Genomic DNA, 16538 nt, shown 5'->3' with positions numbered 1-16538 from the left:
GAAGAAATTCCTCCTCATCTCCACTCTAAAAGGATTCCCCTCTATTTTGAAGCTGTGTGGTCTGGTTTTAGACATTCCTACCACAGGAAAAGTCCTCTCCACATCCACTCACTCAAGCTCTTTCACTATTTGAAAGGTTTCAATTCAGTAACCCTTCTTTCTTTGAAGGTCCAGTGAATAGAGGCCCAGAGCCATAAAACGCTCTTCATTAGACAAGCCATTTAATCCTGGGTAAAATTCCCCATTTGTGATGTCACGTAGGCACAAAAACTTCTGGATTTCAGAGATTTTTGCGTTTTGGAATCATGGATCAATCTGCCCAACATTAATCACTAGTTTGTACTGCAGTAAACTCTGTTAATTTAACCCATGCAATCCCAGGCACACAGATGCAAAATAAAGACTGGTGTAAATTTAGAGTAGGGAAGTTGAACCGTACTTGGAGGTAAAGCCTGATTACTAGGCCTCAGAACATTCTATTCCCCAAATGGTCAAAATAAAACCAAGTAACAAGGTTGAAAATCATGCAACATGCAGAATTACACGCCGCTCGTTATCTTGCTCCATGGGATAAACACAAACCGGGCCTGATCCACCCTGGCTGGGTCGCCTGGGCGAGATTGTCTCATGATTAAAGACCCCAAACACCCAATGACACTAAGTTGTATTATTCATGATGTGTCCCTTTGCACACCCGATTCCCTAAGCCAAGTGGTTTTGAACCACGATAATGAAAGGCATCAGCCACTGTGTGGGTCCACTACACTACCCCATCCACCGTAGCCCCACATATCTCACCATACTAAACTCTACAGCCTTATCTCTCTTAACATATGTAAATCCGCCAGCCCTACCCTCAAACCTAATCCAGGGGTCCAAGGGGACACACAGCCCCACAAACACGATGACTAGTGTCAGGAGGAGGAAGATCCAATAAAGGCAAGTGTTGGACCTGGTGAATGAAGGCATGGGCCAGATCAAAGTGGCAGCGTTGCGTGACTCTGAATCGAGAGTGACGAGATGAAGAAGCACAAGAGGGTGATTCTCCCACTGCCTGCATAATCTCTTTGTTATTTTGATTTTGTTCTGATAGTCCTCTGTCTATTTGAATATTTTGGTATAATTCATATTTAATTCCAGTGTTTCTGGTCAATGTTGTGTCTGATGCAATGTGTCTGTGATGTTGCTACAAATCCGTTGTTCCTTTCGCTTGTGCATAAACTCGATTTGAACTTTACATTGAAATATCCAAATCTCTCTTTCGTTCTCCTGCCCTGTGTCATGAACTAACCGGCTTAGTGTTTAATTTTACAATATTTCATCTGATTTTATTTTCATTCTGCTTTTGAAAATTGCGTTTCCCTTTTCAATTTCAGCCCGCACCCCCGCCAGTCTCTGCCCTTCTGTACTTCCTCCCGCATTAAACGACAGCGGTAACCGCCACACATTGGCGCCGCTTCCCATCCCCCAGCGTTCCGATTGGTGATTCCCTTCTCCAAACAACCAATGGAAATGCTCAGCGTTCCCATCCTCATTAACATACCACTTTGGGCGCTGCCTATTTAATCCGCGCTCCGGCCAGCTTCTGCTTATTATTGTGTTTGAAACCGACGGGGAAATGCCTGATCCACCGAAACCCGCTCCCAAGAAGGGCGCCAAGAAAGCTCTGTCCAAACCGGCGAGCAAGTCTGGCAAGAAGCGCAAGAGGACGAGGAAGGAGAGTTACGCCATTTACATCTACAAAGTGATGAAGCAGGTTCACCCCGACACCGGCATCTCCTCCAAGGCCATGAGCATCATGAATTCATTCGTGAACGATATTTTCGAGCGCATCGCGGGTGAGGCTTCCCGCCTGGCCCATTACAACAAGCGGTCCACCATCAGCTCCCGGGAGATCCAGACCGCCGTGCGCCTGCTGCTGCCCGGGGAGCTGGCCAAGCACGCCGTGTCCGAAGGGACAAAGGCGGTGACCAAGTACACCAGCTCCAAGTGAAGCTGTCCAGTGAGATGATCGAAAACACAACGGCTCTTTTAAGAGCCACTCACAATTTCAATGAAAGAGTTGTACTAGCATTTAGGTATTAAATTACACATACTTTGTCTGGTGACTTCTACAAGAACTAAATCGCGATTGTAATAAGCTCACACTGAACTGACAAGGAATTGTTCCCCCCCCCGCCCCCCTTCCCCCTTCCCCATCAGTCCGTCCCACTCGGTATCCATGCCAAGCAGAGGATTGCTGCCGTTGTTGTTTTATTTGCGGCTTCAGCAGTTTATTGGTTCCAGTTGGGTAACTCCTGAATCTCATTTCAACTCGAGCCTGAAAGACATTATGGCTCTTTCATATGGAGAAGCGTCGACAGTCCTGTTTATAGATGCTGCCTGGCCTGCTGGGTTCAACCAGCATTTTGTGTGTGTTTGAAATTCCAGCATCTGCAGATTTCCTCGTGATGGCTCTTTCATATAAAAACTTTATAGAATTGCAGACTAGACGCTGTACAAAGTTTGAGAAGAGCCGTTTTCCATAACCTGATAACGTTCATACAGTGACCGACCGCGGGCACAAGCTGAGCGTCAGTTTTATTCGGTTCCATTACGGGTTGAAAGGAATTAGAGAATTTGGTTCCCAGATTCTCCAATATCAACTACACTTAAATCAAATATGCCCGATTTCAGTAACAGAGGGAAATGCGAAGACCCAATCTTAAAACAGATCTGCAATGATTTAACTTGAAATTAAATTTGAATAATAGATTTATTTTTTTGGCGGGCTTTTTTCCAGATTTCAGTGCACTTTGGGGAGGAGACGGTTATTTTTCCGCGCTTTTACCTTTACGGACCGCTGATTGGTGATTATGGCAGTTCTTCGATTGGAGCATTTCTCTTCACCAATGAGAATAAGCAGTATCACACCAATCACAAACATCAGTTTGCATTCTCAAAGTAAGTATAAAATGGGCGAGTTGGGGCGGGGTGAACACTCCTTCATTCTCGTTAGAGTAGAGTTGTGACTGTGGAAATGTCTGGACGTGGAAAAGGCGGCGCTGGCAAAGCTCGGTCCAAGGCCAAATCTCGCTCGTCCCGGGCTGGACTGCAGTTCCCGGTCGGCCGGGTTCACAGACTCCTGAGAAAGGGCAACTATGCTGAGCGGGTGGGTGCCGGAGCCCCGGTCTATCTGGCTGCTGTGCTCGAGTATCTGACGGCCGAAATCCTCGAATTGGCCGGCAACGCGGCCCGGGACAATAAGAAGACCCGCATCATCCCCCGGCACCTGCAGCTGGCCGTCCGCAACGACGAGGAGCTGAACAAGCTGCTGGGAGGGGTGACTATCGCTCAGGGCGGTGTGTTACCCAACATCCAGGCCGTCCTGTTGCCCAAGAAAACCGGCGCTGCCAGTAAGTGAAGCGACGTAAGCTGAATCTATTTACCCAAAGGCTCTTTTCAGAGCCACTCACAATGTCGGTGGAAGGGCTGAGCTTTCCGTGTGTTTGATATCCTGCGTCTGTCAGTGTCTCGACATGTTTCTTCCGCGAAAGAAACCGGAATAAATCTGCACAGAAACCGGTTCGTTTCAGTCCCGGCTTGTTTTCCCCTCTCAGCCAACCGAATGTAGCTCTCTCCCCTTGCAGAGAATCAGCGGGTTCACTAGGCGCAGAGTCGTGAAATGAACTTCCGGAGTCAGCCCCGGGAGGGAGAATTTAATCTCCGATCACTGAACGACTCCGCTCTTCATCACGTGGAACCGCGTTGTCTGGGTTCCACATTGCGGGTTGACCCCGGGCCGTTCCGGTGTGCAGAAGGCGGGAACATCGCCTGTTCGTTGCTTCATGAGCGATTCCCATCGCCTCACAGAAAAATAACATTTGCGTTTTACATTTCAGAATCAAGTTTATTATCACCGGCATGTAACGTGAAATTTGTTAACTTAGCAGCAGCAGTGCAATGTCATACATAACCTGGAAGACAAAGTTATAAAATAATAAATAAAATAAAATAAAACATAATACATAAACAAGTAAATCAGTTACGTTTATTGACTGTTATTTTGAAAAATGTAAAATCGGACATACTGTATATTAAAAAGTGAGGTAGTGTCCATAGTTTTAATGTCCATTTAGGAATCGGATGGCAGAGGGGAAGAAGCTGTTCCTGAATCGCTGAGTGTGCCTTCAGGCTTCTGTATCTCCTACTTGACGGTAACAGTGAGAAAAGGGCATGCCCTGGGTGTTGGAAGTGTTTAATAATGGACGCTGCCTTTATGAGCACCGCTCCCGAAAGTTGTCCTGGGTACTATCAGCAGCTTCTTTCGGTGCTGTGCCGTAGCCCCTCCACACCAGACAGATGTCGCCTGTCAGAATGCTCTCCGCGGCACAACTATACAGGTCTCTGACTGTCTACAAAGGTACGTTTACCCTGTGGAACCGACCGTATTTACTGAAAAAAACTCGTCCACCCAGGCCTCTGAATATAAATGAACATTTTCCGAAAGAGAGGGTCAGTTTGATCAGATCTGCCGAGAGACTCCCTATGTGAGCCGGTGCGTCGCTCTGAGTTTGGTTTGTGCCAGGGAGAAAAGGGAGGGGTGGGTGGATCGAGTTCTTCAGCACCGTAGTACCAGTCACTTCTCTCCAAATTCCTGTCTGTCTGAGACTTCCCTAAATACCCCTGTGCTCTCTGCCTCTGACACCATCCCTGACAGTGCATTCCAAGTCTCCATCACTGTTCCCTTCACTTTCTTCCTCTGATCTTAAATACATGTCTTTTAATAGAAGACATTTCTCTCCTGTGAAAAAGATTACTGGCTATTTACACCAACTATGTCCTACAAAATTGTATAAATTTCTGTCAGATCTCTCCTGAGCTGACGCCACTCCAGAGGAAAAAGCTCCAGCATGTCGAGCCTCTCCTCACCTCACTCCTCCTCCAGACATCCTGCTTAACAACTTCTGCACCTGCATCGAAACCTCCACATGCTTCCTAGAATGAGGTGACCAGAACTGAACACTGTGCTCTCAGTGTGGCCGAACCAGCATTTTATAAATTGTAACATGATGTCCTGGTGATTGAACTCAATGCCTTGCCCGGTGAAGGCAAACATGCCGTACACCGGCTTTACCACCCTGTCAACCTGTGCTCCCAGTTTCAGGGAACCAATCTGCCCGGACCCAACATCCTTCTGTATGTTAATGTTCCTGCCATTACCTGTGTACCCACGCTTTATGTTGGACGTGCACCCCTGGGTATCCATTTCACCACAATGAATGTACAGAATGCAGTGGGGTTATCTTTAATCCTGCTCATCAGAGATTTTTCATCACTGTTTCTCACTCTGCAAATGTTCTTGAGTTCCCTTCTGTGTTTTAAATATCATCCTCTAACACCCTGTTTGATTCCAGCTTCCTAAGCCTTGCATATGCTTCTCACTCTTCCTCGACTAAATTTTCTTCCTCTCTCATCATCCAAGGTTCCTGAACCTTGCCATCCTGGACCCTCCCCCTTACAGGAACAAACTGGCCCTGAATCACTGTGCCGCTGTCTTTAAACAATCTCATGTCCGATGAGGATTTGCCTCAAAATCCATCCTTACAGTATTAAGCATCAAACTTGGCATCAATCTCTCCATTCAGTGACTGGTGTTCTGGTTCACATCCCCCTGTCCATCTCATTTCAACCCTTCCAGGGAGCAACAATGAACCTCATGATACAGACCCCCCCCCCTCCCCCGTGAAGGTGCAAACCACCCTCCCCCCCCTTGTAAATGTCACCTCTGGACCTGAAGAGGTTCCAGTGTTCTGGAATCCTGAAACCCGGTCCCTGCACCAGCTCCTCAGCCACACAGTCATCTGCTCTAACTTTCTGTTCCCACCCGTACTACCACAGAGCATTGGGAGTAACACAAAAATTATCACCTTTCAGGTCCTGCTCTTTAACTTGTTCCCTAACTCTCTATATTCACTGGGGGACCTCATCCCTTTTCTACCTGTCCACTGCTACCGACGTGAACCACCACCTCTGGCTGAGTGAACATTGTTCAGTAGCTGCTCTGAGACGTCCCTGACACTCAGTTATACGATTTACAAAACTTTGAAACCGACTAAAAAAGTCATTGAGAGGAATAAGAAGAAATACGAAGGTTAGCTAGCCATTAGTATTAAAGAGGATACCAGAAGTTTGTTCAGATATACAAAGTGTAAAAGAGAGGCAAAAGTAGATGATGCTGGAGACGTAGTAATGGGGTACAGGGAAGTGGCAGAGAAGCTGAATACGTATTGTGCATCAGTCTTCACTGTGGAAGACACTGGCAGTCTGCTGGAAATTCAGGAGAATCAGGGGGCAGAAATGAGTGAATTGGCCTTTACTGTGGAAAAGCTGCTTGGGAAACTGAAAGATCTGAAGGTAGATAAATCAGCTGGACGGGACTTTCTACACCAGTGCTATGAAAGAGGTGACTGAAGAGACAGTGGCAGTTTTAGTAATAATCTTTCTATAATCCCTGTATTCTGGCGTGTTCCTGGAGAAGAGGAAAATTGCAAACATTATTCCACTCTTGAAGGAGGGAGAAGGGCAGAAGAGAGGAAATCATAGGCCAGTCAGTCTGACCTCAGTGGTCGGGAAGATGATGGACTCGATGTATTTTCGGGCTACTTGGCGACACATGATAAAATAGGACAAAGTCAGCAACGTTTCCTTTAGGCCCAAGGTGTACAAGATGATGAGAGGCATCGATCGTGTGGACAGTCAGAGGCTTTTTCTCAGGGCTGAACTGGCTGCACAAGAGGACACAGGTTAAGGTGCTGGGGAGCAGGTACAGAGATGTCAGGGGTAAGTTTTTTACTCGGAGTAGTGAGTGCGTGGAATGGGCTGCCCGCAACGGTGGTGGAGGCAGATACGATAGGGTCTTTTCAGAGACGTTTTGATAGGTAAGCCCAGTAATTCCTAAAGTAGGGACATGTTCAGCACAATTTTGTGGGCCGAAGGGCCTGCTTGGTGCTGTGGGTTTTCTATGCTTCTAATAACTTACTTTGGATTAAAATGTTGACTTTGACAATATTTTTCCGTAACGTTCTGTTTTCATGAAGGGTTCAGTGATCTTGTTACAACGTTTTTCTATCCCAAATTATAAAAGATTATCCACACAAAAGTATAGAAAATATAAATATTAAATATTTATAAGACCGAAGAGTCAAATTAAAATGCGAATATTACTGTCTATAACACACTCAATTCCCGTGGGTGGGGTGGGGTCACTGTACCCGGAAATGCCCCTCTGTACCCACTCTGTTACAATGCTCGCAGTTTCTCAGTGGCTCCATTGATTGACAGCTCTCTCTGCCCGTCTCCCGGACTGTGGACACCGTCACGTGATACCGTGTTGTGTATGCCGATCTGTGATGAGATGATGTCAAACATGTCATACTGGCTCCATCCTCGTTTCCAGGGGACCGGTCTGGGGCGGGCAGTTGGTCCGGGATGGTGGGCACGGGGTTGAGGTAAAGTGGAGTCGGTCTCTACTTTGGGTTTCGGCTCCACTGTGGGAATCGGCCTCTCCTCATCCTGCCCACGGAACAGTGAGTGTCTGTCAGCGCCTCACCGCACCGGCTCTCTGCCTCAGGTACAATATTTAAACCATATTTGCACAGTTACTTGGATAGGAAAGGTTGAGAGGGACACGGGCCTAATGCAGGCGGATGGGACGAGTTCAGGTCGACAACTTGGTCGGCGTGGATGAGTTTTACCGAAGGGACGGTTTCAGTTCTGTATAAATCACTGACTCTATTCTGGGCGGTTCAACCAGGGCAGGATGTACACAGTAATGACAGGTTCCTGGGAAGGTTTAATGAACAGAGACTTTGTGGGTTTCTGCCCCCACACCTCCTCTGGCAGCTGATTTAGGATAGCAGCTATTCTCTGTGTGAAGTATGTACCCCTCAGATCCCCTTTAAATCTGTCTTTAAACAGTTTTGTACAATGCTAATGAGAGGCAGTTCTTTGGCTGATAAGGCAAGTAGAACACACAACCCTGTCTCTCTGCGATGCCACATACAGGGAACTGTGTAACAGTATTAGAGACACATGCACAGGTACTTAGGTGAGCAAGGCCTGGAGGGATATGAAACTAATGCAGGAAAATGGGATTAGTTTCCCACTTTCCCATCCCTGTTCGTGATGGGCCAGAGGGTCTGTTTCTATCCTGGACAACCCTGGCAACAGCAGTCCTCCACTGCAGTGGGGTTTGTTACCTTCATTCTCAGCTGTGAGCTTGTTCCACTGAACCCCTTATCCTCTGAGAAGATATTTGCACCCTTCCTTTGTGACCAAGCTGTCCGCCATCTCTCCTAATACTAACCAGTGTTCTTCACCAAATTCCCATTTTAAAGTCCTGTTACTGGTGCCCAGGGAATAGGTGCATTTTGGTAGCCTTTTGAGGTGTTTGATTCACTATTAACCCTAATGCATTAATATATTTGTCCAACAAAAATCCATTGTCCTGGGTTCTGAGTGTTTTAGGTAAATCCATCCTGAAGTTCTGTGTTCCAGATTCCCACTGAACTTTCACAGTCAGTGGTTTCTGCATGTCTATACTGACCATCGAGAATCTGTCTCCACTAACTCAGCACTTGGTCTGTCTCCTACCCTGACCTAGTGATTCAAATGTTCAGCCAGATGTTCCTTAAATACCAGCCTGCACCTCTCCCTCAGGCAGTGTGTTCCAGATTGTAACCAACTTCATTTTGCCAGCTGGTCCACATCCCACATCAAGATTTTCTAGCTGCCTCTGCTGTCCATCTTACCCCTAATCTTGGTGTCATCTGCAAACTTGCTGATCCAGTTTACTACATTCTCATCCTGATCGTTTATACAGATGGAAAATAACAATGGATCCAGCACCGTGGAGTTAAACCAGGGCAGGATGAACACAGTAATGACAGGTTCCTGGGAAGTGTTCATCAACAGAAACTTTGTGTGTCTTTGTCTCCACCACCTCATCTGGCAGCTCATTCGGGATACCAGCTATTCTCTGTGTCAAATATTTACCCTTCAGATCCTCTTTAAACTACACCCCTGTCACCTTACAACTATTCCCTTTAGACAGCCACACCACTGGAAACAGTCTCTGTCTCACTAACCTTTGTATGCCTCACGTAATTTTATCCACCTCCATCAACTCACCCTTCAGATTCCCTTTTAACCTCCACCCTGTCACATCAAAAGTATCCCGTGCAGTTTTAGGACAGAGAAAACTGTTGCTTCCCTAAAAGACCCTGTGGAGTGAACAGTTTCTGCCTTCCCATCCCTAGAAGATGTCCCATTGATCCATGAAACTGGCACTCTGTCCCCTGCACCAGCTCCTGAGCCGCACATTCATCACTGGTATCTCTCTATATCTCTCCCCACTAACAAGTGTCACTGGGAGTAATACAGAGCTTACTACTTTTTAGTTTCTGTCTGATTTCTCTATATTCACTGCACAGGACACAACCCTCCATATCCTTGCGTTGCTATTACCAACATGCACCGTCCACCACGATGTCCGGCTGCTCAGCCTTCCCTTTGAAATGTCCTACAGCTGCTCCGAGACCATCGGACCAGAAGACACAGCAGCAGAATTAGGCCATTTGGCCCATCCAGTCTGCTGCACCATTCTGCCAGGAATAAGAGATCATGACAGATCTCTTAACCCTCTCAAACACTCTTATCCCACCCCCACCACAATCGAGAACCTCCACATTAAATATACCCAATGAATTGGTCACATCCGTCTGTGGGGATGAATTCAAAGTCAGGACCAGAATCAGGTTTATTATCACCGGCAGGTGTCAGGAAATTTGTTAATTTAGCAGCAGCAGTTCAATGCAGGACATGCTAATATAGAAACAATAAATAAATTACAGTATACATATGGATATGTATATTAACTAAATTAAAATAGTGCAAAAACAAATAATATAAATAATATATATAGAATACATCTACAGCTGTTTTTGGGTGTTTTAAAATGACAAACCGAATATCTTCAAGCTCCTGATGAAATATATCCGCTGTCTTGCCTTCTTTATACTGTAGCTGCATCAATAGATCCTCAGAGATATTGACACCCAGGAACTTGAAATTGTTCACTGTCCACTTCTGATCCCTCTATGAGGATTGGTTCATGTTCCCTCGTCTTACCCTTCCTTCAATCAGCTGTTTTGTCTTACTGACATTGAGCACAAGGTTGTTGCTGTGACACCACTCAACTAGCTGGTATATCCCACTCCTGTGTGTCCAATCATCTCCATCTGAGACTCTGCCAACAATGGTTGTACGAGGCATATTTCTAGATTGCATTTGTGTTATATTTAGTCACATAGTCATGGGTTTAGAGGGAGGAGAGCAGTTGGCTAAGCACACATCCTTGAGGTGCACCAGGGCAGTGTTGATCTTCAGAGAAAAGGAGATATTTGAATTGACTTTAGGTTTTGCATCTTTCACGTACATCAGGAGTAAAAATCTAAGTTATGTCTCTGTCTAAATATGCAATGTGCATTCATAGTGATTTATAATAATTGATAATAAATAGAACAGCCAGTGTAACAGAGAGGTACTAATCCGCACAGATTGTGGTCTTCTGGTTAGGAAGTCGAGGATCCATTTGCAGAGGGACCAGGTTCCGTAGCTTATTGATCAGGACTGTGGGAATGATGTGTTAGAAAGGCTGAGCTCTAGTCAATGAACACCATCCTGACATAGGCAGCACAGGTTCACTGCTCTTTATTAAGGAAATTGCTCCTTATCTTTGTTCTAACAGTATTGTCCTAGTATTGTGAGGCTGTGCCCTGTGTTCCGAGGCGGCCCCACCATCAGAAACACCTTCCCCACTCCATTCTAGGCCTTTTAATATTTGATCGGTTTCAATGAGATTCCCTTATTCTTCTAAAGTCCAGAGACAACAGGCCCAGAGCCATCAAACAATCCCCGTGCATTAACCCTTTTATTGCCAGGATCATTTTTGTGAACTTCCTCTGGACCCTCTCCGATGCGAGCATGTAGCTTTTTAGATAAGGGGCCCAAAACAGTTCACAATACTCCAAGTGTGATCGGACCAATGCTTACATCCTTGCTTTTGTATCGTAGTCCTCTCGAAATGAATGCCGACATTTGGTTTCCTTACAACTGACTCGAATGGGAAGTTTATCTTTAGGAAATCCTGCACGTCTGAGACGGACCTGACCCCAGTACCCAGGAGGCGACGCACCATCGTGTCATCTCTGTGGCTGCCACAGAATCTCCTGCACATCCCCTGTACTGTGAGTCTGCTGTCATCACTGCTCTGCTTGACCATTCCTCCCGCGGAGCATCGGTCTGGGGTCTCAGTACCACCGACCTGGCTGGCTGCTGTCTCTGGTTCCTCATCCCAGGGGTATCCAAAGGAGTGTACTTGTTGCTGAGGGTCACGGCCACAGGGAGACATTGCACCGTGTGTCTCTTCCCCTTTCCGTCGTGATGGTCACACAACAGTCTGCATCCTGACCTCAGGTGTGACCAACTCACTGAATCTCTGGTCTCAGCATCATGGAAACTCTAGGTCTGTCCATTCCCTTAACACAGTCAGTCAGGAGCTGCAACTGGAGCACTTCTGACATGTGAAGTTATCAGGGACACTGACTGACTCCCTGACCTCCCACATCCTGAGGTGGAGCATGTAAATGCTATTAGTATAATTCCAGCTGCTTCAACAGGGAGAGGAATTCCAAAGAAATCCTCTGACATTTGACTTCCCAGAGTACACCGACTTATCTCTCATTTCTCTGCCCACATTTCCAGCTGGTCTATGTCCTGCTGAATCCTTTGGCAACTTTCCTCACGATCCATAACTGCACCAGTTTCTGTGTCTCTGCAGACCAACAAATCAGCCCTCCTTCATTTTCATCCAAATCATTTCACAAAGAGTAGAATTCCTTGTGGGCCCCACTGTTCACAGGTCTCCAGTCAGAATCACACCCCTCAACCATTACCTTCTGTGTTCTCTGAACAAGCTGCATTTTGAATATACTCTACCAAATTTCCTTTGAGCCATGTGCTTCCATGCTGTGGATCAGCCCACCATGGGGACTCTTGTTGAAAGCTTTACCAAAATCCTTGTGTCCTACACCCACTACCCAACTCTCATCGATTGAATTTGTTACTGTGATATTGGCTACTCTGAAATTGTTTATGCTTTTTCAGATGCAAGCTGATCCTATCATTAAATATCTTTTGTCCCTGGCCTCGGGCAGAACAACCTGACCTTTTCAATCTGGCCCTGCGTCTAAATCGTTATCCAAACATTGGGTTCAGTCGCTTTGATACGATTTGGGGCCTGGTCCCCGCCACCTCGATTTGGCCTGTACTTGACTTTTCCATTTCAGCCCGGAGTTTATCAACTGTACTTCGGGTCTTCCTCACTTTCTGTGACGGGCCCGCTGCCTCATGTCGGTTCTGCCACATCAAATTGCCTCCAAGTTGAAAGGGAAGTTACAGGCTACTCGTTTACCAGAAAAAGAGATTCACTGATGTCACCTTAAACCAGAACCAGTGGAGATAACTCTATTTAACTTCACTTAACTCTCCACAGAACTGATTCCCACAATCAATCAACACACACAAAATGTTGGTGGAACACAGCAGGCCAGGCAGCATCTATAAGGAGAAGCACTGTTGACGTTTCGGGCCGAGACCCTTTGTCAGGACTAACTGAAAGGAAAGATAGGAAGAGATACTCAACTCTCTACTGTCAAGATGAAGCCACACTCAGGTTGGAACAACACCTTATATACCGGCTGGGTAGCCACCAACCTGATGGCATGAACATTGACTTCTCTAACTTCCGTTAATGCCCCTCCTCTCTTCTTACCCCATCCCTGATATATATAGTTTTTCTCCCCTTCCTTTTTTTTCTCTCTCTCTGCCTGTTCTCCATCTGCCTCTGGTGCTCCCCTCCCCCTTTCTTTCTCCCTAGGCCTCCTGTCCCATGATCCTTTCCCTTCTCCAGCTCTGTACCCCTTTTGCCAATCTCCTTTCCGGGTCTCAGCTTCACCACACCTCCTCGGTCTTCTCCTATCATTTTGCACTTTCCCCTTCCCCTGCTACTTTCAAATCTCTTACTATCATTGGTGATTTGGCCACCCTGTTGGGTGTGGTCTTTCTTGGATTTACTGAGTAAGGCCGTACGACATAGCAGCAGAATTAGGCTATTTGGCCCGTCGAGTCTACTCTCCCATTCAATCATGTCTGACCCTGTTTTCCCTTTGCATCCCCACTCCCTGGACTTCTCCTTGCAAACTTTGATGCCGTGTCCAATCATGAGCCTATCAAGCTCTGCCTTAAATACACCCAAGGACGTGGCCTCCACAGCAGCCTGTGGTTATACATTGCATTAATTCACCATCCTCTGGCTAAGGAATTTCTCTGCTTTTCAGTTTCAAATGGACAGCCCTCTATCTTGAGTTTGTGCCTTCTAGTCCTAGACTCTCCCACCATAGGAAGCATCCTTTCCACATCTACTCAGTCTAGGCCTTTCAACATTCGAAATGAGATCCACCCCCCCCCCCCCCACAATCCTTCTAAATTCCAGTGAGTACAGACCCAGAGCTATCAAATATTCCTCGTATGGTAACCGTTTAATTCCCAGAATCACCCTTGTGAACCTCTTCTGAACCCTTTCCAATGCCAGCACATCTTTTCTTAGATGAGGAGGCCAAAGCTCATCACAATACTCAAGGTGAGGCCTCACCAATGCCTTATAAAGTCTCAGCATCACATCCCTGCTCTTGTATTCTAACCGCTTGATATGAATGCTAACATTGCTTTGGCATTCCTCACCTCCGACTCTACCTGCAAGTTATCTTTAGGCTGGTCTGCTCAGATGTTTGGATTTTCTCCCTATTTGGAAATACTCTGTACATTTATTTCTACTACCAAAGTGCACGACCATGCATTTTCCAACATTGTATTTCCTTTGCCATTGTCTTGCCAATTCTCCTAATCTGTCAAAGTACTTCTGCAGCCTACCTGTTTCCTGAACAGTACCTGCCCTTATTGTCACCTGCAAACTTGCAACAAATCCATCTATTCCATCATTTAAATCATTGATATACAACATAAACAGAAGTGGTCCCAACACCGACCCCTGTGGAACACCACTACTCACTGGCAGCCAACCGGAAAGGATCCTTTTATTCCCACTTGCTGCCTTCTACCAATCAGCCAATGTTCTAACCACGCCAGTAACTTTCCTGTAATACCATGGGCTATTAACTTGGTAAGCAGCCTCATGCGTGGCACCTTGTCAAAGGCCTTTTGAACGTCCAAATATATGACATCCATTGCATCCCCTTTATCTATCAGGCGTGTAATCTCAAAGCATTCCAATGGGTTCATCATTCAAGATTTCCCCTGAAGGAAACCATGCTGACTTTGTCCTCTCTTGTCCTGTGTTTCCAATGCTCCATAACCTCATCCTGAACAATTAACTCCAGCATCTTCCCAACCACTGAAGTCAGACTAACTGGTCTATAATTTCCTTTCTGCCGCCTTCCTCCTTTCTTACAGAGTGGATGACATTTGCAATTTTCCAGTCCCCTAGCACCATGTCAGAGTCCAATGCATTTTGAAAGATAATTACTAATGGCACCACAAGCTCTACCGCTACCTCTGTCAGAATCCTAGGGTCCAGTTCATCTGGTCCAGCTGACTTATATACCCTCAGGTCTTTCAGCTTTTTGAGCACCTTCTCCCTTATAATAATAACTGCACTCCCTTCTCTCCCCTCACTCCCTTCAACATCTGGCACACGGCTAGTAACTTCCACTAATGCAAAATACTCATTTAGTTCATCTGCCATCTCATCCCCCCCCCGCCACCCTTTTATTGTTCCTCTGGCCTGATTTTCTAGCAATCCAGTATCCAGTCTCATCTCTCCTTTATGTTTTACATACTTGAAAAAAGCTTCAACTTTCCACTTTGATAATATTTACCAGCTTGCTTGCATATTTAATCTTTATCCTCTTTAGGTTGCCCTCTGTAAGGTGTCAGAAGCTTCCCAATCCTCTGTATTCTGACTATTTTTTTCTTTGTTTTATGCCCTCCCTTTTGGTTTGACATTAGCTTTGACTTCCTTGTCAGCCACAGTTGTACTATTTTGCCATTTGAGTATTTATTTGTTTCTGGAATACATTTATCCTGCACCTCCCTCATTTTTCTCGGAAACTCTCACCATTGCTGCTCTGCTGCCATCTCTGCCAACATCTCCTTCCAATTTACTTTAGCCAACTCCTCTCTCACACCACTGTTACTACCTTTACTCCACTGAAACACTGCTATGTCAGACTGTACTCTTTCCCTATCCAATTTCAAGTTGGACTCAATGATACTGTGATCACTGCCTCCTAAGGGTTAGATATAACAATTACAGCATGGAAACAGGCCATCTCACCCCTTCTAGTTCGTGCCAAACGCTTACTCTCACCTAGTCCCACCGACCTGCACACAGCCCACAACCCTCCATTCCTTTCCTGTCCATATACCTATCCAATTTTCTTTTAAAATGACAATATCGAACCTGCCTCTATCACTTCTACTGGAAGCTCGTTCCACACAGCTACCACTCTCTGAGTAAAGAAGTTCTCCCTTGTGTTACCCCTAAATTTTTGCCTTTTAACTCTCAACTCATGTCCTCTTGTTTGAATCTCCCCTACTCTAAATGGAAAAAGCCTAACCACGCCAACTCTATCTATCCCCCTCATAATTTGTAAATGCCTCTATCAAGTTCCCTCTCAACCTTCTACACTCCAAAGAATAAAGACCTAACTTGTTCAACCTTTCTTTGTAACTTAGGTGCTGAAACCCAGGTAACATTCTAGTAAATTTCCTCTGTACTCTCTCTATTTTCTTGACATCTCTCCTATAATTCCAGAATTGTGACCAGAATTGTACACAATACTCCAAATTCGGCCTTACCAATGCTTTGTACAATTTTAACATTACATCCCAACTCCTATACTCAATGCTCTGATTTATAAAGGCCAGCATATCAAAAGCTTTCTTTACCACACTATCCACATGAGATTCTACCTTCAGGGAACGATGCACCATTATTCCTAGACTACTCTGTTTTTCTGCATTCCTCGATGCCCTACCATGTACCATCTATGTCCTATTTTGATTAGTCCTACCGAAATGTAGCACCTCATACTTATGAGTGTTAAACTCCATCTGCCATCTTTTAGCCCACTCTTCTAACTGGCCTAAATCTCTCTGCAAGCTTTGAAATCCTACTTCATTATCCACAACGCCACCTATCTCAGTATCATCTGCATACTTACTAATCCAATTTACCACCCCATCATCCAGATTAGTGGTCGCCAACCCGTCGATCGCGATCGACTGGTCGATCTTTGAGACTTTCCCAGTAGATCCCGAAAAAAAAAAGTAAATACACAAATACTGTTGCGAGTTTGTTTCCGGGTTGCAGGGTTTTAGTTCCATTCTTTCTGCTCAGTGCGCATGCACATAGCTCC

At 45.7% G+C, this 16538-nt stretch overlaps 2 protein-coding genes across 2 annotated transcripts; both read left to right on the top strand.

Annotated features, from left to right (window-relative positions):
• The first annotated feature begins 1478 nt into the window (after window positions 1–1478).
• On the top strand, window positions 1479–1993 carry LOC132383652 (histone H2B 1/2-like). The gene has a single exon (XM_059954848.1). It carries the CDS (start codon window positions 1619–1621, stop codon window positions 1991–1993), a length of 375 nt encoding a protein of 124 aa, XP_059810831.1. The 5' UTR covers window positions 1479–1618.
• Window positions 1994–2247: 254 nt separating this feature from the next.
• Window positions 2248–3954, top strand: LOC132383651 (late histone H2A.L3-like). The gene has a single exon (XM_059954847.1). The coding sequence runs from the start codon at window positions 3020–3022 to the stop codon at window positions 3401–3403; it is 384 nt and encodes a 127-aa protein (XP_059810830.1). The 5' UTR covers window positions 2248–3019; the 3' UTR covers window positions 3404–3954.
• The last annotated feature ends 12584 nt before the right edge of the window (window positions 3955–16538 follow it).

This window comes from Hypanus sabinus, chromosome 31 (genome assembly GCF_030144855.1).
Source record: "Hypanus sabinus isolate sHypSab1 chromosome 31, sHypSab1.hap1, whole genome shotgun sequence".
Taxonomy (NCBI): domain Eukaryota; kingdom Metazoa; phylum Chordata; class Chondrichthyes; order Myliobatiformes; family Dasyatidae; genus Hypanus; species Hypanus sabinus.
The sequence above is the reverse complement of the archived record's forward strand: the minus strand, read 5'-3'. Positions and strand labels throughout refer to the sequence as shown.